The 26,449-nt window shown below is 38.4% G+C and overlaps 1 protein-coding gene across 1 annotated transcript in view; it reads right to left on the reverse strand.

Moving 5' to 3' along the window:
* Window positions 1-26,449, reverse strand: part of LOC127576144 (relaxin receptor 2-like) — a 68,865-nt gene that overhangs the window by 34,730 nt on the left and 7,686 nt on the right. The window contains exons 2-6 of the mRNA XM_052026531.1: window positions 16,412-16,558; window positions 15,202-15,276; window positions 12,359-12,464; window positions 8,107-8,178; window positions 821-892 (exon numbers count right to left, since the gene is read on the reverse strand). Coding sequence (XP_051882491.1) covers window positions 821-892; window positions 8,107-8,178; window positions 12,359-12,464; window positions 15,202-15,276; window positions 16,412-16,558 — 472 coding nt within the window. The remainder of the gene's footprint in view (window positions 1-820; window positions 893-8,106; window positions 8,179-12,358; window positions 12,465-15,201; window positions 15,277-16,411; window positions 16,559-26,449) is intronic.

The raw sequence follows: 26,449 nt of genomic DNA on the forward strand, positions 1-26,449 counted from the left end.
TAACATACATACTATGTTGGTCATTGTAGGTAGGCCATTGTTGAGCCCGTGGACACTGTTGGATTGAAACCATTGACGATGATGGAACCCTTATGCCCAAATCTCCTCACATTTCACCTCCTCATCCCTTTTGATTTACAAGCTGGTGATGCACCTCTTGTGTTACCTATGTCCATGTTTCTTTTCAGATACCCAAAACCCTGGGCAGTGGTAATGGAGGAACATTAAGGGGATAGTGATGATTAAGACACGGCATCATCTGAGGTGATACTTTTAGGCACCAGCTCAGATATTGATACTATTTGCATTTTGAGGATTCCTTGGACTTCTAAGTTGCATACAGTGAAACACTGAGCATGAAACACTGCAGCAAGGGCAGGGTTCAAGAATTGCCTGGGCTAGATTGCCATAGGTTAGGTTAAGGATCACATGTAAGTTCTGCTACAGAGAAGCTATACAATGGCTTCAATGGGGCAGGAAACTAATGCTCGTCATTTCTAGTAATTTCTAGAGTTCATAAAGTCTACAGGACATGTTTTACCAAACAATAATGGAGTTTGGCTATTTTCAAGGATTCTGCATTTTCCTGTAAATCCTTGACATGAGTATCTTTGTAATCATTTCACTTGGAGTACAACAGCATTGAGAGAATGGGCAGGATGAATCTAGAGCAACACAATGTGCTAGAAGTGGGATGAGGAGAAAGGAAAAGTGATTCATAGCAAGAAGGCATAAATGCCAGTTTCAATTTATGTATGGAAATATTTATAAGCTTATTCTGAAGCATTAAAATAAGTCAGAGTATAAATTGTTTACTTACAATCGTTTGAGATTGTAAAGTCCACAAAAGGCAGTTTTTGAAATAGATTGCATTTGGTTATGCTGCAGGTATCTGTAAGGCAATGAAATTATAACATTGTTATTGTCTTCTTAGATTGTTTTAAATCCACCTCCAACAGCCAAATCATCCTACCAGAAGAAGCAGTTTCTTCTTATATACTGTACCTTCATAGAAGTCTCATAAAATTGCTGAGGGAGGTAATATTTTATGGGTTTTGGTAAGAATATATAGGGATACTCTTATCAAAGTCCCATAGTAGGTTAGTGGTAAAATCTGGGGAGCAGTTGATGGGAATGTAGGGAGAATGAAATGGGATTAGTATAAATGGGTGCTTGATTGTTGGCCTGGATCCAGTGGGCTAAAGAGCCTGTTTCCAAGTTCTGTTACCCTATGACCTCTTGCTAAACTTAATCTTTCACACTTATGACAAGAACAATCCCAGTTTCTCTAAACTCTCCTGAAGTCCCTCAAAATTGACATTATTCTATAACTTTACTCTGCACCCTTTCCAAAGCCTTGACATTCTTCCAAGACAGTCTTGAACCCAGAATCTGATATCATAATCCTGCTGAGGTTTTGCAAAACATTTTTGCTTTTGTACTGCAAAGGGAAGAAACCCATGAGATTATTAAAAAAAAAGCAGCCTTATCCACTTAATTTGCCACTTTCAAAGGTTTATGAATGTGAAGCCTTTTGCGTCCTAACTCATGCATCTCTTTAAGATTGTACCATTTAGTTAATATTTATACTTTATTATTCATCAAAGCAAATTATTTCACACTGCTCAGCATTAAATTCAATCTGCCTGTTTCACCACTGTTTTGGGTGACTCTTTATGTCTGTTACCAGTGTTCCCATGTGTGACCACACTTCTGAGTCTCATGTTATCTGCAAATACTGAATGGTGTTGCCTAGGTCCAGTCGATCTGCCTCCATATTCAATGGATCATGTATCACCATTTCCGCCAACGTCACACATATCTTTCCCTCCAATTTTAGCATTGCAATGGCACCATTCTATTGGTAACATCCCAGTTCTGCCAAACAACACTTAATCTATTCATGACACTTAAAAGATGTAATGTCAGCTCTTTCTATCATCTATGCGATTATTTTACAAAAATGTCTCAGATATCCAGTAACTTGTGTCACGAACCAGCAAAAAAAGAAACACACTCAGTGTTAAAAACTATTTTATTAATCACTACTTATGATAATACGTAAAATAAAAGTAAAAATGTTAGTATGTTAGAATTCAAAAATGTTAAACCTTGAACGTTAACCCCAAAACTAAACTCGTTGTGTGTGTGTGTGTGTGTGGCAAAGTCCAAAACTCCCAGTTCAGGAATGGTTCTTAAAGTTCAGTTCCGCAAGCCATAAGGTGAAACATGAGCAAGGACTTCTTCAACAACCACCGTTGTCTGAAGATAAGACGTAGACGTAGAGAAACATAGAGAGAGTAAATACGAAATCCAAATGTTCCACGATGGAACCCCAGCGACACTTCAGTGTTTACTCGGTAGTGACTTCCTCACCCCGAAAAGCATCTGAATCGTGGTCGTCCACACACAAATACCTGTTTCCTTCTACAGGTCAGCAACAAAGTGAACTCCACCGGATTACTTCCAACTTCCATACATGGATTTCAGTGGCAGACACAGTTATAGTTTCTCATCCATCGATAGAGAAAACTAGCAGGCTGGTGTCTCTCTCCCTTCTCTTTCTCTCTCTCCCTCTTCTTCTGACTTCTTCAACAATGTCATTACGTCCTTTATCTTCTATTGACATAAGCACGCCCCACACACACATACACACACACTCTCTATCTTAAAGGGACATTCACTGAGTCCGTAACACTTGCCATTTTAATTCTTCTCCCCCACTCTTCAGCTCCCAGTCTACATATTTTAGGTCGGATCTCATTGGACCCAGCTCACCCCAGGAGTTGAGAGCCATAGCCCACATCTGGTCTGGAGGACAAATCTTGTTAACCTGTGCCCTCAAGTCAGGTGACAATGGTACACTGAACTCTGCTGCAGACGGTGCAACTCTCTTGACAGATTTTGAGATAAGGTAAGCCTGGCCCTGATTCTTTGGCTTCTGTCAAACCCATGAGGCATTTTAAGAGTTTTGAAAACTCTATGACATTTAGAGATCTTTAAAACTATTAAATAATGAAGTAAATGATCATAAAATAAATGTTATTCATTGCTTTAAATTAAATATGTTCATTAGAATCATATAAAGATACTTTGAAATAATTAAAAACATTAAACAGAAGTTATTTCCCTCCTAATCTGCAGCCCTGAAATCCTCACTTAAATCAATTTGGTCTCCAATTTGGTACCAAATTGGACCTGGCATTGAAGTACAGAGGTGATTTCCCTGCAAGATGTGAAGGAATCAGGGGCAAAATTGGGCTCTGGAATCTGTTAGTCAGATTCCTGTGTTTGGCATCACACACGAGAGAAACCCACATCAAGTGAAGCTCCAGCAGCCAAAAGTCAACAATTATAATTAGAACCACCAATTCCAGTTTTGGTAACTCCACTGATGTACAATGTAGGCTGGAGGAGCACTATCCTTCCTCTCAACATGTGCTTCATATCTCTGTTGACTAAGTTGAACAATTATAACTATTTCCCATCACAGAAGTATTGGAGTGACTACTAAATAGTTAGTTGCTGTAAATCAGAAAAAAGTTGGAAATATTCAGCTGGTCAAGCAGCATCTGAAGAGACAAGATGATTCTGCTAATTCTCATTTACCCTTTTAATGGACTCAACTTTTGTTTCTTTCTTTGTTCCATCTCTACCCACCTATATCTTGCACCTGATCCATTTGCTCTCTCCTGCCTCCCATCCTAGCACTGATGTTCTCTATCATATTTCCCTATCTCTTTCCTTGTTTAAAACCCATTGTTGCTCTAACAGAATCAGAGTCAGGTTTATTATCACTGACATATGTTGTGAAATTTGTTGTTTTGCAGTAGCAATACAGTACCAGACATAAAAATTACTATGTTACAAAAATAAATAGTGCAAAAGAGGAATAACAAGGTGGTTTTCATAGGCTCATGCACCATTCAGAAATCTGATGGCAGAGGGCAAGAAGCTGTTCCTAAAACATTGAGTGTGTGTCTTCAGGCTCCTGCACCTCCTCCCTGATGGTAGCAACATGAAGAGGGCATGTCCCAGATGGTGAGGGTCCTTAATGATGGATGCCACCTTCTTGAGGCATCGCCTCTTGAAGATGTCCTGTATGGCCTGGAGGGCTGCACCCATAATGGAGCTGGCTGAGTCTACAACCCTCAGCAGCTTCTTTCGATCCTGTGCATTGGAGCCTCCATACCAGGCAGTGATGCAACCAGTCAGAATGCTCTCCACTGTACATCTGTAGAAATTTGCAAGAGTCTTTGGTGACATACCAAATCTCCTCAAACTCCTAATGAAGTAGAGCCAAGAACAGTTTACTTTGTGCCACTCTTCATAATCCTTGCCCAATTTGCTGAGTCTTCTTCCAGTATCTTCTCATTCTATTGCAGAAACACTGCTGAATACACACGACCAAATATTGATGCAAGGAAATTTGTGCTCAATATTAGGAGCAGGAAGGGTTCTGACACCAGCCCAGCAAAGAGGTTTACAAAGAGGCAAGCCTTCCCAAATGGTGCAGGTGATGTCCTACATCAGCACATCTGGTGGACCAACCACAATGGAGTGTCTGAGCTTCATGTTCTAGTTATACTTTATTGTCATTCACCCATATGCTATAAAAACACATGGAGGAACAAAATGTCGTTTCCTCCCAGACTCACACAACAGAGGACATACATAGAACAAAAGACATACAATAAACGCAGACAAAAAAATTGTTCAAGTACAAATAGTGCAAAAAATGGTTTTTGCAAACTACAAAATTAGTGCAGGGTTAGTGCAAAACCGAGTTGGACAAAGAAAATACAGAACTCAGTGTGTTGCACTAAATGTACAAACAAGTTCAGCAGCAGTCAAAGTTCTTATACGCCGTTGTGCAAACCAGAGCTTTTGATGTGGCATTTGTCTGAAACTGCCTCCAGGGTATTTAGGAGACTGACAGCCTGGGGGAAAAAACTGTTGTACAGTCTAGTAGTTCTGGCCCGGATGCTCCGGTACCACTTGACAGATGGCAGTGGGACAAATAGGTCGTGGGAGGGATGAGAAGGGTCATCTATGATTCTGCAGACCTCCACTACAGCATAAACTGAGGATTTCCAACTGAAGACAATATACTGCACTGGAATCTCAGATAATTACCTTGCAAGCTTGGACTATTGCTAACATGGTCCTGGATACCAATACTTGAAGGGGCTTTCTAATTATCACAGCAAACTTCCAATCTGTTCTTCAGCAGGATTGAAGAACTTGGGTATCAGATGCTGTATCATGGATGGCTCCACAAGTATGCTGATGGTTTTTCGCACTACTTTCACACTGGAAAGGATGGACTGAAGTTCCACATAAAGCTCCATGTGACAATGCATACAGGTTTTCTGGTAGGACTGTCAAGGCTGTGTTTCATTGTGTTTACAAATCAACTTTCTTCTCTCGCCGGCACATTGAAGTTCTCATTTCAGTCCTCTGAAGCAGAATTGTTTGTGATATTTCTCACCATGGAGCAACTATTTGCACAATTGTTTTGCTTGGCTGGTCACAGAATGTGTCATGTTTCATCAAGTGCAAATTCTAGCTCCAAACTGTCTGCTACATTACTCAAAGAGTCAGTATTTGAGCTGGTGACTGGAAGAATTACATTGAGTGAAGATGTGTCCTTGATTTTTCTTTTCTTCCACTACTTAGCCAGGTTGCATTGTTTGGCAAAATGAATGAGGTTGTCATGAGGGAATGTGGGGGTGGATAAGTGGTTCATGCTTGTCATCTGTAGCTTGCCAATCAGAAGGGTATGGGGCAAGTGGGATGTGTAAGGGAGGATTATGCTTAAGAACGTGATCATCTTCAATGCTTTCATTGCCACTGCTGGCCACAACTCATCCATAATCTCTCTTATGATGTCTTCCTCAATGGTGAAAATGGTGTTGAAGGCATACCTGTTCCCTGCTAATTAGCTAAAGTTGCCAGTGATTATACATTAGGATATGCCGTTTAAAGGTGCATTCACCAGCCTTAGCTGTGTATACATCTGTAAGTACTTAGTCACACCACATCCCGGTGGTTGGTGCTTGGCTCCAGGCATTTATCTCGAAAGGATTCTCCTGCTTCTACCTCCACAGTGTAAATCTGGAGACAATCCTAGTCCCTGTGGGCTGATTGTATCACTCCTCCTGTTTATCTCGTCAATCAAGACTTCCAGTGCAGCATTGGGAATGCATGGAGCCATGTTGCATTCATTCCCAGCAGTTTTAAAGGCAACTTAAGTAGCTAATCAACTTCAGTGTGGTTGGATGCTACAATATGTCAATGAAGACCTTCTTGGACTTCCCAATGGATATAAGAGGCATAAAAGCATTGTAATGCATGCACCTGTTTCCCAGCACAACGTAATTTATCTCTCAAGGTAAACTGTTGGAGACTCTATTGCTGCTTTTCCTCCTCTTCATCTAACAGCTTTTCCTGCTCTTAGTAGCCTCTCTTCGTTGTCCCCGCCCCGTCTAAAATCCAGAAGGATCTCTATCACAATACAATCTGAAAGCAATTTCTTTCAGCATAAGATTTTATATGACCAAAACCTATTCTATATTAAAAATTTAGGCGTGTAAAGGAAATTTCCAGAAATGCTTACAATGACAAGGAAGGAAAGCAGCAACTAATGGTAAGTACTTAACAATTCTTTGAAATTGTGTTGGGAAGTGGAATGAAAGGGAGTAGGAAATGGACAAAAAGGTGTTCCTTCATTCTCTGTAATGACACCTTTAGTTGTGAAGCTCTTATCTCCATGGTACTTTGATTTATGTCCTAGTTTATCTATCTTGCTTGTTGGGAGAAAATATTGCCATCCTACTTCCCATTTTCGATATTGGTTTATTATTGTCACATACTGAGGTACAGTGAAAAACTTGTCTTGCATACCATTTGTACAGATCAATTCATTACACAGTGCATTGAGGCAGTACAGGTAAAACAGAATACGGAGTAAAGTTTTACCGCTACAGAGGAAGTGCAGTGCAGGTAGACAATGAGGTGCAAGGTCATAACAAGGTAGTGTGAGATCAAGAGTCCATCTTATTGTATAAGAACCATTCAATAGTCTTATAACAGCGGGATAGAAGCTGTCCTTGAGCCTGGTGGTATATGCCCGCAGTATCTTCTGCCTGATGGGAGAGGAGAGAAGAGAGAATGTCCTGGGTGGGTGGGGTCTTTGATTATGTTGGCTGCTTCACCATGGCAGTGAGAAGTATAGACAGAGTTCATGGAGGGGAGGCTGGTTTCCGTGATGTGCTGGGCTGTGTCCACAACTCTCTACAGTTTCTTGTGGTCCCGGGCTATGTATGCAGTTCAGACCTAATTTCGTTTTCTGTAGCTGATCAAAAATGAACTTAGCCCCTGATAAAGACATCATTTTGCTGCTATATGGGGGTGCAGAGCAAAGAACAGGTATATCCTGCAGTAAAGGAAGGGATGTTACCTCAAGCCACTTTTATGCACCTGCTAGTGAATTCTGTGGCACAGAATTCTGCCACGATAAAATTTGCTGATACTGTTTTAAACTGATATTTTCTGATGATTTAGCCCCCTGTTGGAAAGAATTCAGTGTATAATTCCAATAAAAGAAAAACCTTTGCTGATTATTACACTGTGGTAGTGAAAACCTAAAAGCAATTCAATCGCCTCCACTGTACCAAGGTACAACATGGTGCATGATGTGGAGAAATCAGAAACCCAAGAAAATAGTTCTGTCCTCAATTTTTATTTAGACAATAATTAAAGCTTTCTACAGTAAAAATAAAAAGAAGCCACAGATGCTGGAATTCTAAAACAAAAACAGATAATGATGGAAAAACTCAGCAGTCAGGCCACATCTGTGGGAAGAGAAACAGAGTCAACATTTCAGGTCAGAGACTCTTCGTCAGAACTTCATCAGAGAGGCTTTCTACAGCATACTTTAGACAAGAGGTGACATTAGTGACAGTCAATCACATTTTTGTTTATTCCTTTCTAAAGTACATCAATATAAAAGTTAAACATAAAGCAGTATCATGGAAGGCAGGATAAATAAAGTTAAAGAAACTCTCATGATTGAGAGAAAAATAAAATTGAAAATGCACTCACAATTCCTTCAGGTCAGAGAACATGAGGAAAGCATCGTCAGGCAGGCTTTTGATCTTATTGCTCTTCAGAGACCTATTATGGAGAAAAGCACTTGTAATATTTATAAAGTCTGATCATGTGTAACATAAGGAGGGTCCATGTTCCTTTGGCGGCCTGCTGCTCCTAACACCTGGTAAGATTCACCTCCAATATTGCCAGCAGTTGCTTTTATTGAGAAATGCTAATATATGCAATTGCGCTAAGGGCCATATATTATGACCACAGCTGTTTGCTTGCTGCAAATGCATAAAAACCTTCCCAATAGCTCTGGAGGAAATTGCTGCAGATCTTTCATTCAATTTAACTTGTATTTCATTGTGTTATTCAATTCCTAGCCTCCTATATCTATCAAGGTGGGTGTAAAAGTAATGTTTGTTGGATAATTGAATAACCTTTTTTAACAGATTGAGCAGATAGACATAAGCTGTCTGATTACACACTTTAATGCCATTGGAGAGCAAAATACATCCATACCTGAGTTACACACATACTCATTGAATCTAATGAGGAATCATGAAAATTGTATCTCTGTATTAGTTCACATCACCACATCTTGAAGGTAGCAGAAGGCTTCATTGTTAAAAAGTTGCATCTTTTTAAACCAGTTTTCTTTACTGTCCGGATCCTGCTGGATGCCACTGTATTTAAAGTATTAATACTATCCGATTGTTCAAATAGATTTCCAAAGAGTTGAACGGCCTTATGTTTCACATACCCACACCACATTATTATTTCTTATCATTGTTAACCCATGTCATAAATCTGTTCAATTCCATAAGCAACAAATTGCTGTTTCATGTTGCTTCAATCACCTCTTGCACTGATGTGATGAAAGGCCTGTGGTTAAATGAGATTTAATAACACCTATATTTCAGAATATTATGAAAGCTTCTATTGGTCCAAAACAATATAGACTATGTGGGGCACACGTGTGATAAGAGTCATCTCAGACAATATAATGATGAGGGCTGAGCCCTTATATCCTGAACCTTGCTCTGAACTGGATGGAAAAGGTAGATCACATCATCAATCAGTACAGTCCTGCTGAAGGGCCTCGAACCGAAGTGCCGACAATTGCTTCCCCCCCCCACCCTCCCCACAGGTGCTGCTCAACCCACTGAATTCCTCCAGCAGTTGATTTTTGCTCCAGATTCCAGCAGCTGCGATTCTCTGGTGCCAGCATAAGTATTTACTTGAGACCAGTGCTGCTTGTTATCTTGAAACTCAGCTTTCCAGTTAACACAAACCCATCAGCTACAGGAAGGACTTTCCAGCAGTACTGACGAGAAGGAACATGAATTGCTGGTGCCATGAATAGGTGTCAATTGATTGTTACTTGCTGTTGCTGCAAATCTACAAATGCTGAGAATTAGTTCCAAGTTTACTGCAGCACTAAAGGAAATGGTGGTAGCAGTCATTGAACCTTTTGCTGCTGCTTTAAAAAAAAGTTCTGCGCAAAACTAGTTGCTTCCAAATATATGCTCAGTGGTATCATTTGCTTTGCAATATGGTATGACTGGAAGAATGAGCAGAGTGCATGCCAACCAAGACAAGATGCTGGAAGAGGGAAAGAAGGGGTCAGCTGTATTCTCAGGGAGAAATTCCCCCACCTGAAATTCATTGGGAAAGCACAGATGTGTTTGCCGATGAGGTCCACACTGCAAACTTCTACCTGCCGTGATATACTTCCATTCTACAACAGTCTGCTATATCAGCTGCATTTGAGTCAACGTATCAAACAAAAGGTGGCTGTTGTATGACAAAGGTTCATCTGGTGCACACATGAGCAGAATCCATGTAAGGAAATCTATGTCATCATGCTAAAGAAAGCTGCTACATTCAGACTGGTGGGTTGTGACCACCTGAAGGCACTTTGCCACATTGTTTATCTTGTGCTTGCATTTCAGCCACAAATAGAGGTTGCAATTACAGTACTTGAAGGTCTCCGTGTCTAGGTGGGTGGATGATTGAAAGAGGCCAGTTCAGAGCAACACATTACAGTAATGAACATGGGATATAGGGAAGTCCCTGGCTGCAGAAAGTAACCCTGGGTGAGCTTGCAAAAAAAGATAAAGTGCAAGTGTTGTTTAATTTCAGTAAATGTTGCCCGAATCCTCCATTCACTAGCTGCCCCTCACCTTAGTTTCCCTTTGTCACTGGCCATCAGAACAATTGCTTGGCCAGAATGTAGATATTAAAGGCACCACAAAATAAATATATTAATTTGAAACATCTGATCATGTCATATTCCACACAAAAGCCCATTAATAACTAATGTGCATTTCTTCATCATTCTTTTCCCATGAATGGTTGCATATGCCAGAGCTCTTTGGCAGTGTCACCATAATGACTGCAGCATGGCTGATGGAATGCTGTTGCCTTCCAGTGGAAGCAACTGAATATAGATTTGGAAGAAAATATTAGGCAGCTTTGTGCCTGGAGGGGCTGTCTGTGACGTATGCAATCGTGGCATACATGGCAGGAATCCAATAGCAAGGATGGAAGAACAAATGACACTTATCCTCCATGGAACTATAGATCTTTGCACCAAGTCTGCGTTACTGCCACCATGTGAAAGTTACAGCTGGTGACCTCTTCCTATAACCTAACCATATCTACAATTACCCATGCCTTAATGTACATGGTTCGGTGGCTGATTCCTCCCATGTCTGAACTGTTCCTCTTCCAGTCCTTAATGCTTTATCCTGACGCTTACAACAGCCAAATTAGTATTAACCTTTACTGACACTATATTAATTTGTAATCCCATGATCATAGTATTCCTAACTTGGTTGAATTGCGATCAGTCCATCTTGAGTTAACACCTAATATAGTACAGTTGTATGGTTGGTAATGCCATCTTTCAGATCAATCTTTAAACCAAGGCTCTTTTTCCTTTCTCAAGTGGATGTAAAAAATTACATGATAGTATTTTAAAGTGGAGTGAGTAGCTTATCTCCAGTATCTTACTCAAAATACATCCTTCAGTCAAAATCATTGAGTTAAATTATTTGGTCATTATCATATTGCTTTTTGTGAAAACTTATTCCATACAAATTGACCTTTATTACAACATTGTCTACAGTTCAAAACAAAACATGCCCTTAGTTTTGGGATGCCCTGTGGACATGACATGCATTGTATAAGATTCAAGGTTTTCTGCACAGAACTCATCCCATTGCTTCCAGAATCAGAAGCCCTCCTGAACAAGTTCTCAACCACACATTAACCTGCACCTACCAATGCATAGCTCTGGGCATAATCCAAAGGTTATTACCCTTGAAGACCTGTTTTTTTTCCACTACTTCTCTAAATCCTGAAGCTCTTCTTTATACATTTCTTTCCTATGATATCGTTTTTTACTTGGATCATCACTTCTGGCTGTTCTCCCAGCATACCTCCCCCACCCTAAATGTTCTGCACATTAATTGGTATCCTTTAGTCTGGCACCAGGGTGAAAATACACCATATGAAACTCATGCTGGTAGCTGGATTACTACCTTTCTATTGAATCGCCAATAACAACTGCATTTCTACTATTGTTCTCTATTCCTGCCCTGCCTACCTTTCCCTCCTGCCACATTGACATCCATTTGCAAGATTTCTATAAAGTACATTACGGGAAGTTTTCTGCCTATATTTGTCTTGTGGTAATCCAGCATATCATCAAGCTCAGAAACATGTTTGAGTTTCAGGAGCTAGACACAGTTCCTGCAGACCTGGTCATCTGAGACACATTCTGAAAAATTGTAGGCAACCAATTCCAGCTGACTCAATACATTTTGCCTCAAAGAATCCCTCTTGATCCTCAGATGTGTTTCAATCAGAATACCTCATGCTCAATGTTATGCATCTGGTTTACCTTTCAAATCAACCCTACATCCCAAATGTTATAGGAAAATGCCCTTGGTCTTCTTTTTCCTTGGCTGTTTCACTCGGCAGAAAGATAGCATTTTGGAGAATAATGTTTAAACCAATTATTTCTACATCACTATACTATATTATAATAAACTCAAAACATACTTAACAATGTCAAATATTCTCTCTAAATTCTGTAGCCTTGTATTGATAATTTTTCATATAAAACTGTTAAATTTTATGGATGGAAATCCTACATTTAAGAGCTTTAATGCAAATAAGATGTTTTTTTTTCCATCATGACTAATAGACGTGCTTGCAAAACATAACTTAAATAAAAAACAGAACTACTTACAGAAGAGTCACATTTTCTGAGACCTGTGGCACATTGTGTAGATTCCTGTTCTCACATACCAGTTGTGTTGCTTTGCAATCACACTTCTGCGGGAAATGTTGAAGTACTGTAAATTAAGAACATGTCACATCAAATCATATTCAAAAGACATCAATTGTTGTATTGCTAATGAAGATTTTTCTCTGCAAATTGATATGAGGAACAAAAAAAAAGTCCAAGTAGATTAAAATTTGGATATTCTGAATCGTTCGATTTAAACTAAAACTTACGGGATGATTTTTATTTGCACTGAAAGTAGGGCATTTTGAACAGGCCTTTATATGGCCATCATGGAACTCCCAATAAAACCAGGAAGACTAGGCGAAGGTTCTGTAAGATTTGAAAATAGCTATTTAACTCATTTATTCAAAAAGGGAGGAGAAAGTAAGCAGGAAACTACAGGCCAATTGGCTTAACATTTGACATGGGGAAAATGTTAGAAGCTATTATGAAAGATGTTATAGCATGGTGCTTAGAAAAATGTGTGATCAGAGAAATTCAACATAGTTTTGCAAAAGGGAAATCATACCTGACCAATTTATTGGAGTCCTTTGGAGAAGTAATGGGCTATAGATAAAGGGAAAATAGTGGATGTACAATACTTGGATTTCTAGAAGGCATTTGATAAGGTGCCACATCAAATGCTGCTGCTGAAATAAAAGCTGATGGATTAGATAAAACATACTGATATGGATATAAGATTGGCTGACTATCAGGAGACAGAGTAGGCATAAATGGGTATTATTCAGGCTGGCAAGATGTAACAAATGATGTGCCTTAAGAATCAGGCCTCAACCTTTTACAATTTATGTAAATTTCTTGGATGAAGGCACTGAAGGTATAGTTCATTCGCTGATGACACAAAGTTGGATAGGAAGGTGGAGTTGTGAAGAAGACATAAGGAGGCTTCAAAGGGATAGAGACTGATTAAGTGAATGAACAAAGATCTGCAAAAGGAGAATAATGTGGTAAAATGTTAAATTGTCTATTTTGGCAGGAGAAATAAAACAGAATATTATCCAAATGGTGAAAGATTGCAGAGTTCTGAGATCTGGACACTTTAGTTCATGACTTGAATAATGAGGAAATCTACCAGAATGTTATCATTTATTGCTAGGCAAACTGAGCACAAAAATAGGGAGGTTTTGCTTCAGTTACATAAGGCATTGATGATACCACCAGGAGTACTGTTTATAGTCTTGGCCCTTTATATAAGGGAGGATGTTAATATGTTGGAAGTAGTTCAGAGAAAATATACCAGACCAATACCTGGAACAAGCAGGTTGTCTTATGAGGAAAGGTTATGTTTAAATCCACTGGAGTTTAGGAGAATAAGAGGGAACTTGATTGAAACATTTAAAATTTTGAAGGGTCTTAAGAGGTGGAAATAGAGCAGATATTTCCCCTTGTGAAAGAATCTAGAAGTAGGGATCACTGTTTAAAGATTGGGATTACCTACTTAATAGAAAGATGAAGTGTAATGTTTTCTTTCAAAGGGTCATGTGTCTTTTGGAGCCTCCTCTTTAAAAGAGTGGTGGAAGCAGAGATTTTGAATGTTTTTAAAACAGAAGTAGATGGATATTTGATAAGTGAGGAGTGAAAGGTTATCCCAGGCAGATGGGTATAACAGACCTGAGGTTACAAGTAGATCTGTTGTGATTTTATTAAATGGATGAGCAGGCTTGAGTGGTCAAATGGCCTATTTCTGCTCCTAATTTATATATTTACATGTCTCCAAGCTCGATGTAAAATTCTCATCCTTGAGTTCAAATCTCTTCACGATCTCAACTTTTCCCTAATCTCATCTAGTCTGCAACTTTCTGTGCACCCTATAACCATCCAATTCCAGCCTGTTGTTTATCTACCACTTATTTCACTCCACAAGTAGGCACTCTGTTTTTAGTTCACTAGGTCCTAATCAGAGGATTTGCATCTCTAGATCTCTCCACCTCCCTCATCTCCTTTAACACCTCCTGCGACTCAGCTTCTTCTGCAGTGCTAATTTTTATTTGATTGCACTTCTGCAATGCTCCTTGAGATATTTTGCTGTAGTAAAATGATCAATGTAAATGCAATTTGTTGTAAAATTGTTTTATCTCAGTTTTAGCATTTTCAATATACCAGTCAGTGGAGAGTGCATGGCATGTGCTCCATTTGGTGATACTCCACTGGCCTTGATTCTATGCATTCAATGTCCCAACTAGCTCAGAATGCTCAAAAACAAGTATGGCTAAAAATGAATTCATAGATTAAAAAAACTACATTCAAGCCCTTCAAATATCAGCCTCGATGAAGCTCATACATCCTCAATTTTGCTTCCTCTGTTCTTCAACTAGCTTTACTAAATGGACTCTTCACTGAAAGCAATAGATTTTTGTCCATCTCTGATCTGTGAACTGCTCAGAGTATGTTGGTGGAAATGAAGCACAGCATGAAAATTATTTGCATCCTGGACAGATTCCATCAGAAGGCCAATGGGTTAGGTCTGTCCAACAACTCTTAATAGAATCAGTCACCAGAAACTTGTCACCATGAAATCTAAAGCTAGAACTGGATTTCTTAACCCCACCAAGCTCTGTTTTAATATCTAAAATAATGGCAGTTACAATGTTTTTTTAAAAATGTTACTTCCAGGCATGTGCAGAACCTTTCGCTATAGTCCCCTCATCATTCCAAATTGATTCCTAATTATATTCAGAATGTCAGAATCTTATTCCTCTGTAAAAAAAATAGGTTCCAGTTTTATTAGGTTTTAAAACAATCCGCAAACACATAAGCATGTTTGAAGTAACTAGATCACTTACAGCAATCATCTGATAATTCATTGTAAGTTGGCCTAAAATAGTTTTCAAATGTAATTGCCAAGCCGGTATTATCATCTAAGAGGAAAGATAGGAAAACACATTTCAATAAATTTCAGAAACAAAATGCAACTAATACTGAGTTGGGAACACAAGGCCTTGTCGACTAAGGATTAAAGTCAAAATCAAAATAAAAATTAATTATTTGGTTACTTCAGAGTACAAGGACAGAAATTGGAACAGCACCCCAATTTCTGCAACTCCTGGTACAGCAGGTACACATATTATAAAGTCAGTTCACATTTTAATATTTTTCTACATTGATTTTTCTTAAAGATAAAATTTGCAAGGCCTTATGGTCACATTGGGGTACACATGTACATATTTATATCAATGCATATGTTGCAATCATGGAGGCTGAACGATACATGGTTAGATCAGCAGAGCTTAGATTCACTGATGTACGCACAATGTCGAGAGCAACTTCAGATAATATGCGAAGATATATGGAAAGGGAACAATTTTCTGAGTAACCATGCGATCTAAAATACCCAATACAAAATCTATAAAATAGTGAAATATTAGGATGTGTTTTGCCACGCGCAATCCACCCACTTAAAAAAAATTTATAGCATAAAATAACATGCAAAATTGCATTAATTTGTTCAATGCAAAATATTATTTTTGTGAATTTATAATATTGCACAGGCAATTATCCAACAGTATTTCCCCAACAGCAGTTGAAAATCAGAGTGATGCAGAAGAATGGCCAAAATTTTTAAAAGGTTTTTAAATTATTGAACTTATTGTTGTGAAATATAGTATGTGGATAAAACAATGTTCAGAATTTATTGCTGAATATTGGCTTAAAAACCCCCCATGGCACACCATGGCCAAAGGTGATTTTGAAAATGCTGACTTTACAAAAGGACCTGCATTTATTTCAATTCATGTGTGAAAAGCAAAAAAAGTACCATATATATCTTAAGGTAGGCAAATCCACTACTTTGTAAAGTTGCTTTGTCACATAATCCCACAACTATGCTGAATTGGCAACTTCCGCCGACTACAAGGACCACATTCAAACAGCATGTAATAACATGCCAAATTACATTCAATTTTCAAAACTTGTATTTTTCTAACCAGAATTATAGACAGTATTAATGACAGTCAGACAGGTTACTCCATTTCACATGATAAAAACGTGCATTACCACAGTCTTTCTCATCAGCTCCGTTTTCACAATCTTCAATTTTATTGCAATGCAATGACTGCGGCAGACATGACGAGGTATTCCCACATGGGAAAAATCCAACAGGGCAATGATGATTCTGAGGGATAGTTATAGTCGTCATGACTCCTATAGTAGTAAGAGAGAGAATGAATAAAGCACTCAAATTAATTTTATATCTCTTATTTTCAAGTGTGATCTACAAATTATTGATGTATATCATTTCAGAACCTTAATTAAGCCAGGCAATATTTCAGTGTACGAAGAACAAAAAAAAATCACAGAGTCCAAAAAGAACAAACTGTTTGATAAGTGCCAACCTTAAAATTGATCCAGGTCAATATGAAAGAACAAAATGGTTCAAACATTTTTTTTCTGATTAACTCCCATTTCTGTTCTTCCTAATGTCAGGGCACCAACTGCCGCTGGGTATGTATGTGAGCCTAAGAGTATGAGGCCAATCTTTCACACTATAGATTACAACTACGCTAAATCTCCTCTTTGCAAACTTTAAAACACACTTTTCATCTGGGATTAAAAATAGCAATTACACACAGGAGTCTTGCCTGCTTTTGATTTCCTCCCTGGGAAATTCTGACAAAAATTAGTAGTGCCCTCATATTAGTTCAGCAATGTACAGATCTCATAAATATGACTCAGTAGTCATGCTGCTATGCATCATTTCAGCAAGCAATTGTAGAAGTCACAATCACAGAAATGGAAAAAATTGCATTAGTAGCATTAGTAATTGAGAAAACTCCAGTCTGTACTCGTATTTTCATTTGCTAGATTTGCACATACATCAGAATTTCAGCTAGCAATCTCAAGTTCACATCAGTTGTGATATGAAAACAAAGATGTGTTAAGCTTCCTGCAGTGAATTTACATATCCATTTTTTGTCCCAGCATTGCATAATTTGATGTGGCTCATGTAATGGCTCTCAAAATGCCAAAATATTTATCGTGCCAAACTTGTAAATTCATTGAATATAACATCAAGTCCTGAGTAACGGGAGTTGATAGTTTCAACTAGAGATCTCAAAAAAAAGCAGTAGGTATAAAACTTTCCAATAAACAATAATGGGATATTTTCTGGAATCTTCTGTCTGTGTTAGCTATCCTGCAATTAAAACGATTAAGAAAAAGATTGCTACCTGGCAAGCATGGATGTAAGACCCTAACTATTTCTTTGCAACTTTGAAACATAATATCTTCAAGAAGTAATGTACTGTAAAGGAAAATTAGCAAGAGTAATTTTATATCAAGACCTCTCGTCATAATGAAAAACAGAGAGAATTGAGCAGTTTTATTCCAAAAGGGAAAACAAAGCAATGACTGATTTCAGATTTTAGATAAGCATAGTGTAAATGAAACCAGATCTTATGTTATAATGAAAAATTAATGAGAATTACACTATTTTCAGAAAAGAAAAATAAGCAATACATTCAAATTTTAAGACATATAAGTAGAGACCATGATTATCAACTTCGTGTCTATCCTGAAGTATTTTCCATGCTAAAGAATGGAGCTATACAGTAGCTTCCTACCAACAGTGAACATTAATGCCACTAAAAGATCTAATTAATAATTGATCATGAATGATAATAATAATGACAATCAAATATTATGCTTAAGATGCCAATTTTTGTACATCTCTAGTACAATTTTAATGCAAGCTATTTTTGCCTGTTTTTAAGGAAGAATTAATTTTGAGAGCATAACAAATCTGCTATAAGATTACACATTTCACAGAAAACATCCCTTGTAGTTAACTAATGCTAAAAATTTCTGATCAGATCTATGGCTGAAGGAAACCTTAAATTATCTTTACAGGTCCTCGAAAACCATGAGCAACAAGAATAATATCCTTTTGCCACCCTCAGACCTTGCCTTCTGTGATCATGACCTCCTGCCTCACAACCTAATTTGCAGGCAGCTGAGCTGCCCCAATCTCTTTTAAAGCATCTACCATCCTGCAACTCACTGGTGAATTTAAATAAGATCATCTGTCTCAAAAACAAGCTGAAGAACTCAATAACCAAATAAAAATCAAAGTAACTGCACGTGCTAGAAATCTGAAATAGAAGCAAAAAATGCTGGAAATACTCAGCAGATCAGGGAGTATCTGTGGAGATCATTAGAGATATTGACTGAAAACATTAACTTTGTTTCTCTTTCTGCTGATGCTGCTGGACCTGCTGAGTTTTTCCAGCAGTTTCTATTTTTACTTCACTCCCAAAAAAGGTGGGTAATCAGCATACACTATCAGTTCCCACTTACATGTCAAATTTATCCAAGTTTATGCAATATAACAAATTATATTAGGTAATGTAACAGCACCTGACTAACCCAATTTTCTCCTTCAGTGCAGATTTTATTGGCTATGATAGCTATCCAGTTTTAAAGCACACGGCAGAACCTTCACCCATATTACATATAGTTCCATGGTGAATTCTGGATTTAGTCTTTGGTTATTAGTAAAACTATTTGGAACAACAAAACAAGGTAGATTTATCTAAAGAATTCTCTTTAATTCAGTCCAAATTGGGAATGAACTTGTTTTATACTTCTCAGCTTTGTTATTTCTAATATTATGAGCTTTATTTGTTGTTGAAACAATGGGTAAAAATTGGGGAAAAATTGTCTTTGTGTACAATGTTATACATTTAATGTGACTACATAAGAATGGTACATTGGAGTCCTTACTTTTGTGAATATGATTTATTGGGCCTGAAACTAGAACTAGCAGAAATTATAACTTAGAAGAGGACATGTTGAATGGTTCTTATAACTCTTACAACAGATGACATTCTTCTGCTGTCCATGAATAACTTTTAGTAAAATGGTTTGCAATTTATAAAATGAAAGGTACATTTTGAATTGATGGGAATTACCTTCGGAGCTTTTGACAATATATTGGCTTAATCACTTCATTTTGGTGTGATTATTTTTGACAATGTTATTTTATACCTTTAGCAGAATTCTCTGTTAGAAAAGTGACAGCAATATTCTCTGTCAATTTTTAACTGCTATTGTGTGACTGAGCTACATTGCATTGCTGGTTTTGGGTTATCTTGAAATTACCTAGATAGAATCTGTTCACCCATTACCTCCATTATTTAGGTTCAACGGGATTACAATAGTTTATATAATTATGATGACTATGTGTTTTTCAGTAGAGCTTATCATGTTGGCAATATTCCCCTCATTCCATTCTGCAGTATATCCCAGTGACTTAACTCATGATTGGATCTGTGAATATTTTTAGGTTACCAACAGCAATCAACTGTGGCCAGGTGAACAGAGTGAAAAAGTGTATTCAAGATGTGAACTATCAAAAGGGTGGTGAGAAAAGAAACAAGGTTTATATGCTTTGCTGGTGGATCCTTTCCCACAATATTATTGGAAATATATTGGACACCAGGGAAATGTTGATTTGAATACATTAAAAGCTGGCAAAAGACTGTACTATGACTCGTGTGCATCAATCACCTTTATATTGCATTTATGACATGCTGAAGCTTAAGAAAATGACTGAGTTAGCAACTTCTTCTGTGAAGATATTCAAGGGTTTCGCACAAATGGGAACATTTATCTGTTGATAATTGATTATTTTTCAAATTTCTTGGAGCTAGAATTCTAAGATGGCAATGACTCATCAGCGATGGGACAGTTGGCTGCTCACAAATTCCCTGAAGCGCTGACCACAGGTAATGGGTCACAATTAACAGCAGACAACCTTGTGAGCTTCTCAAAGGATTGGCAGTTGGGTCAGCAGATAACCTGCCCTCACTTTCCTCAGAGTGATAGAAAGGCAGGGGAAGCTGTGAAGGTAGCCAAAGAACTGGTGGAGAAGGCTAAATAAATAGATATTTATTTATTAGTCACACGTACATCAAAACACACAGTGAAATGTGTCTTTTTGCGTTACTGAGAGTGTGCTGAGGGGCAGCCCGCAGTCAGTCAGTCAGTCATACATGCAGTCAGACCCCTGCCGAAGCTTCCTCTCCCAAGGAATGATGAGCAATCTTGTGCTGACACATCAGAAGGTGAGGTAAAATTCTGCACCCACGCTCTCAACTTGCCTTGGCACTTTTGATGAATTATGTATATCGTACTGAATTTCGGTGGACTCCATCGTACACGTTCCACCAGTCCAAAAACAACTTCTCACTACTGCTCTTTCTATTTCTGTAGCCAAGTTTCCATACTGCTAACAATCTCTTTTATTCCATAGCCTTCAATCTTGATGACAAACCTATTATGTGGCATCTAATCAAATGTCTTGTGGAAGTCCATATATATGTGCCCCTCCTCTCCTCCTAACCCTTTCCCTGTTCACATGCCCACAAAATATATTTTGGATTCCCTTTTATATTGGCTGTGTGTTTTTCATGCTCTCTATTTGCCTCACTTATTTCCTTGTTTTACGTTCTGTCTGAACTTTCTGCAATAGGTCTGGATCTCACTTGCGTTTACAACCTGACATCTGTCTTATGCTCATTTTTCTGCTCTATTTTACTCTATCTTTATGATCATCCAGAGAGCTATGGCTTTAATTTCTTGACCTTTCTCCCTCATGGGACCGTTCCTACCTTGTAGCTGAAATATATTGCGTGTTGGTTTTGATTCTGATTTACCTGGACAGATCTGCTTCTATCCATTTGAAAATGGCCTTTCTCCAATTGACCGTTCTTAGCTTGGAGTGGTATACATCCTTCTCCATAGTATTCTAAGCCTTAGGATATTATGATCACTACTTCCTGGATGTTATCCCACTTATAGTTGATATTTCATCCACTTTTACTGGGACATTCCCCAGATCCAGATTCATCAATGTCATCCTCCTCACTGGGCCATAAATTTACTGATCAAGAAACTTCTCCTGAAAACACTTCCCTTTTTTGCTTTTAATGCTATTGCTACCCCATTCTATTTTTGGATAGATGAAATCCCCCATTGTCACTACTCCACTGTACTTGCACATTTCTCTGCATGTTTGCTCCTCAGTATCCTCTCACTAATTGGTGACCAATAGAGTAGTTTCAATGGTGTAATCATACACTTCCATTGATTAATAACTCTAAACAGAGAGACCCTGTCCTTGATCATTCCAAAATATCCTTTCTCCAACATTGCAACATTCTCCTTAATCAAGACTGTTACTCCATATATTTTTTCCTTTTCTGAACACCTTCTACAAAGAAATATTTGGAACCATTCCTACCCAATTTTAGCCAATGTTATGACACATCATAATTCCTTTCTATCAGTTACACCTGCACCTTACCTACCTTATTTAGTATACTTCTTGTGTTTATGTACTATGCATTATAGATCTATGTCATACCTTCTTATATCTCTTAGTTTGGTCCTGTCTAAAAACTTTGTATTTCTTATTCTGGTACTATTTATTTCTCCCTTTCACACTCATGTTATGCAAGGAACAAACTAGATTAGTCACTTTCCAAGAGAGTAGCAAGGTGCTGGAAAAGGCTACCATTTCATATGCTGAATACTATTTCACAAAATTCCTTTAAACCAGAGCTTAATAGGTCTTGGTTTGTGTTGAAATCTTCTCATACAAGGCTTGGTAACTGATCAGGTTATTCGGAGCTAAGGTGTTCTTCCAGATTAGTTTGAATTGCCAAGGAGGTTAGAGAGGAATTTCCTATAGCTTGTTTGTTTTCTTGACACTGCTATAAGATTATTTGGCTTCTGTTAATCTGCGGAGTCTATAATATGATACATAAGATATTCTATCCGTTGGAGTTAGGCTGAGTGGATCACAGTGTCATTTCCTATCTGAAATTTTCATAAATTTATTCTGTTCAAATGGTTTAGTCTTCTCAAAATCAAGTTTTTGGCTAATATACACATCAAAATCAAAAATGAACCCTATTGCACTTCCATTCTCAGTTACTGATTCATAGATCTGCATTCTGACCTTTAACAAGATAAGTGAAGAGACCACAAATCAGTCTCTGACTCTGGACTTACCCATTCCTGCTCTTTGTCAATTTCCATTTATCCCCTCACTTATGTTTATCACTGTATTTCTTTCCTTAGCCAACTTATTCCTTTCTCATTTCATCTATTATCACAGATTGGCCTGCAGAGATTAGTACACAGACATTGTAAAACACAACTAGAGGAAATGAGGGAAGGAAGAGATAACAATGCACAGCATCAAAGCAAATAGCTGGATAATTGAAAAAAAAAGTTAATTAAAAATAATTCACAGCAGCAGATTTGATGAAATTTTGAAGATAATACAGAAAGTCATGCATTGAAATTTCATTCTAGATACTTGAACACAAACGGCAGAGATAAAAGATGGTATTATGCAATGAGAATAACTAATAACCTCATTATGAAAGTGCCCCTAGGCGGTGGCAATCTCAATACGATAAAGTTTTACATTCAGGTTTAGAGAGAGAAGAATGGGTCAAAAACTAATATTTAAAACTTAAACTTAAGATCTATTGTATGGGCATGAAAGCAGAGCTAGCTAAAGTGAACTGGCAGGTTAGGTGAATGCACTGGTTAATTCAGATGTAGCAGCAGACATTTAAGGGGATCTTTTGGAATGTATTAAATCTTCACAAGGGGGAGGGGCACAAGTCCCATGGATAATAAAATAATGCAGATATCACTAAGGCTGCTGGCAATGATAAAGGCTGCAATCATACAGCAGTCAACTCTCCATGGATGTAACTTCTATGCAAGTTTCAACATGTGATTTTGTCATCAAAACAAATTGAAACAATCAAACATTCCATATCCCGACTCCAGCTGTAAAACCACCAAATTTCCTGACCCCCAGGTTTTCCAATTGCAAACCCGTTCTGACCAACTACTGATATTTGATAACTTGCCAGCACGAGACATCAAATGCAATCCATCTCATGGGCAAACAGGATTCATCAGATCGTCCTCATCGCCGATGACACCACTGTAGTTGGCAGAATCTTGGATGGTGATGAGGAGGCGTGCAGGAATGAAATAGATCGGCTGGTTGAGTGGTATTGCAACAACAACCTCGCACTTAATGTCAGCAAGACCAAGGAATTGATTGTGGATTTCATGAAGGGGAAGTCGTGAGAACACACACCAGTCCTCATTGAAGGGTCAGTGGTGGAAAGGGTGAGCAGCTTCAAGTTCCTGGGCATTAACATCTCAGAGGATCTATCCTGGGCCCCAACACATTGATGCAATCATGAAGGCGGCACGCCAGCAGATCTACTTCATTAGGAGTTTGAGGAGATTTGGTATGTCATCAAAGACTCTTGCAAATTTCTACAGATGTATGGTGGAGAGCATTCCAGGACATGCCCTCACCACCCAGGACATGCCCTCTTCATGTTACTACCATCGGGGAGGAGGTACAGGAGCCTGAAGATCTGCACTAAATGTTTCAGGAACAGTTTCTTCCCCTCCGCAATCAGATTTCTGAACCCATGAACACTACCTCATTATTCTTTTTCTGTATTATTTATTTATTTTTGTAACTTATAGTAATTTTTAAGTCTTTATGTCTTGCATGGTACTGCTGCCACAAAACAACAAATTTCACAACATACAGTGGCATGCAAAAGTTTGGGCACCCCTGGTCAAAATTTCTGTTACTGTGAATAGCTAAGTGAGTAAAAGATGACCTGATTTCCAAAAGGCATAAAGTTAAAGATGACACATTTCTTTAATATTTTAAGCAAGATTACTTTTTTATTTCCATCTTTTACAGTTTCAAAATAACAAAAAAGGAAAAGGGCCTGAAGCAAACGTTTGGGCACCCTGCATGGTCAGTACTTAGTAACACCCCCTTTGGCAAGTATCACAGCTTGTAAACGCTTTCTGTAGCCAGCTAAGAGTCTTTCAATTCTTGTCTGGGGGATTTTCGCCCATTCTTCCTTACAAAAGGCTTCTAGTTCTGTGAGAATCTTGGGCCGTCTTGCATGCACTGCTCTTTTGAGGTCTATCCACAGATTTTCGATGATGTTTAGGTCAGGGGACTGTGAGGGCTATGGCAAAACCTTCAGCTTGTGCCTCTTGAGGTAGTCCATTGTGGATTTTGAGGTGTGTTTAGGATTGTTATCCTGTTGTAGAAGCCATCCTCTTTTCATCTTCAGCTTTTTTTTTACAGATGGTGTGATGTTTGCTTCCAGAGTTTGCTGGTATTTAATTGAATTCATTCTTCCCTCTACCAGTGAAATGTTCCCCATGCCACTGGCTGCAACACAAGCCCAAAGCATGATCGATCCACCCCCGTGCTTAACAGTTGGAGAGGTGTTCTTTTCATGAAATTCTGCATCCTTTTTTTCTCCAAACTTTCCTGCGTCCTCACCACAAAATTCAGCATCAGAAGTTTGCAAAGGAACACCTAAACAAGCCTGATACATTTTGGAAACAAGTCCTGTGGACTGATGAAGTTAAAATAGAACTTTTTGGCCACAATGAGCAAAGGTATGTTTGGTAAATGAGTAAAGGTAAAAGGGCTTGTGTTGCAGCCAGTGGCACAGGGAACATTTGAGGCAGGAAGGTTGTTTCCACTGGTAGGTGAGACTAGAACTAGGGGACATAGCCTCAAGATTCGGGGGAATAGATTTAGGACAAAGATGAGGAGAAACTGCTTTTCCTGGAGAGTAGTGAATCTGTGGAATTCCCTGCCCAGGGAAGCAGTAGAGGCTACCTCATTAGATATATTTAAGACACAGTTAGATTTTTGCATGGTAGGGGAATTAAGGGTTATGGGGAAAAAGCAGGTAGGTGGATCTGAGTCCACAACCAGATCAGCCATGATCTTACTGAATGGTAGAGCAGGCTTAATGGGCCAGATGGCCTATTCCTGCTCCTATTTCTTATGTTCTTATGTTCTAATGTCAGGCTAACTGGTCTACAATTTCCTGTTTTTACCTCCCTCCACTGATAGTTCTTTGGGAAAATATTAGAAGCTATTATTAAAGACATTATAGGAGAGCGTTTGGAAAAATTAAAGGAAGTTAGGCAGAGTCAATGTAGTTTTGTGAAAGTGAAACTTCTTTGAAGAAGTTACATGTGCTGTGCATAAAGGGGACACCAGAAGATATCATACACTTAGATTTCAGAATACGTTTGATCAGATGCCACATAAAAGGCTACCGAGGATAATAAAAGCTCCTGATGCAGGGAGTAACATATTGGTGTGGATAGAAGTTTAACTGGCTCACAGGAAACAGACAAGTCATAAATGGGTTTTGTTCTGGTTGGTAAGCTATGATGAGTGGTGTACCAGAGGGATCAGTGCCAGGGCCTCAACTTTTACAATTTATGTTAATGACTTGGAAGAAGGCACCAAAAGGTATGGTTACTAAATTTGCCAATGACACAAAGATAGGTAGGAAAATAAGTTGTGAAGGGGGCATAAGGAGACTACAAAGAGATAGGAATAAATTAAGCGCATGGACAAAGATCTGGCATGTGGGAATTAGGAGGAAAAATTGGAAATTGTCCTCTTCCTTCTGAGAAAAACCATGCCTGAAAAAATTGACAAAATGGAATATTATACAAATGTGAAAGAACGTAGAGCTCTCAGATGCAGAAGGATCTGGTGTTCCGGTGAATGATTTGCAAAAGGCTAGCAATGAGGAAAGCCAACATTAATCGCGAGGCGTACAGAAGACAGAAGTCGGGAGGTTAGGTTAAGGTTAGACATTTTCAGCCACCTTTAGGACATATTGAATAAAATAATAGGTCCTCGAAATTACATCGCGAATTGTAACGAACCCCCCAAAATATTTTTTTTATTTCGATTGTTGTTATTCAAGTTATCTCTGCTCTTATATACTAAAATCGAGTCATATGATTTATTATTCCCGGTGACACACTTCATACGCGCATTTTCTAAACATACGAAATCTACTCATTCACAGAATGCCATTCGGTATGACTTAAAACTAAGCCCCGAAAAAAATGCCTTCCGTAATGTCACGAACGCCCACAAGATGACCACAGAAGAATCCCAATTGTGGAGGAAGCGGTGCG

The sequence above is a fragment of the Pristis pectinata genome, chromosome 11 (assembly GCF_009764475.1).
Source record: "Pristis pectinata isolate sPriPec2 chromosome 11, sPriPec2.1.pri, whole genome shotgun sequence".
NCBI classification, from domain to species: domain Eukaryota; kingdom Metazoa; phylum Chordata; class Chondrichthyes; order Rhinopristiformes; family Pristidae; genus Pristis; species Pristis pectinata.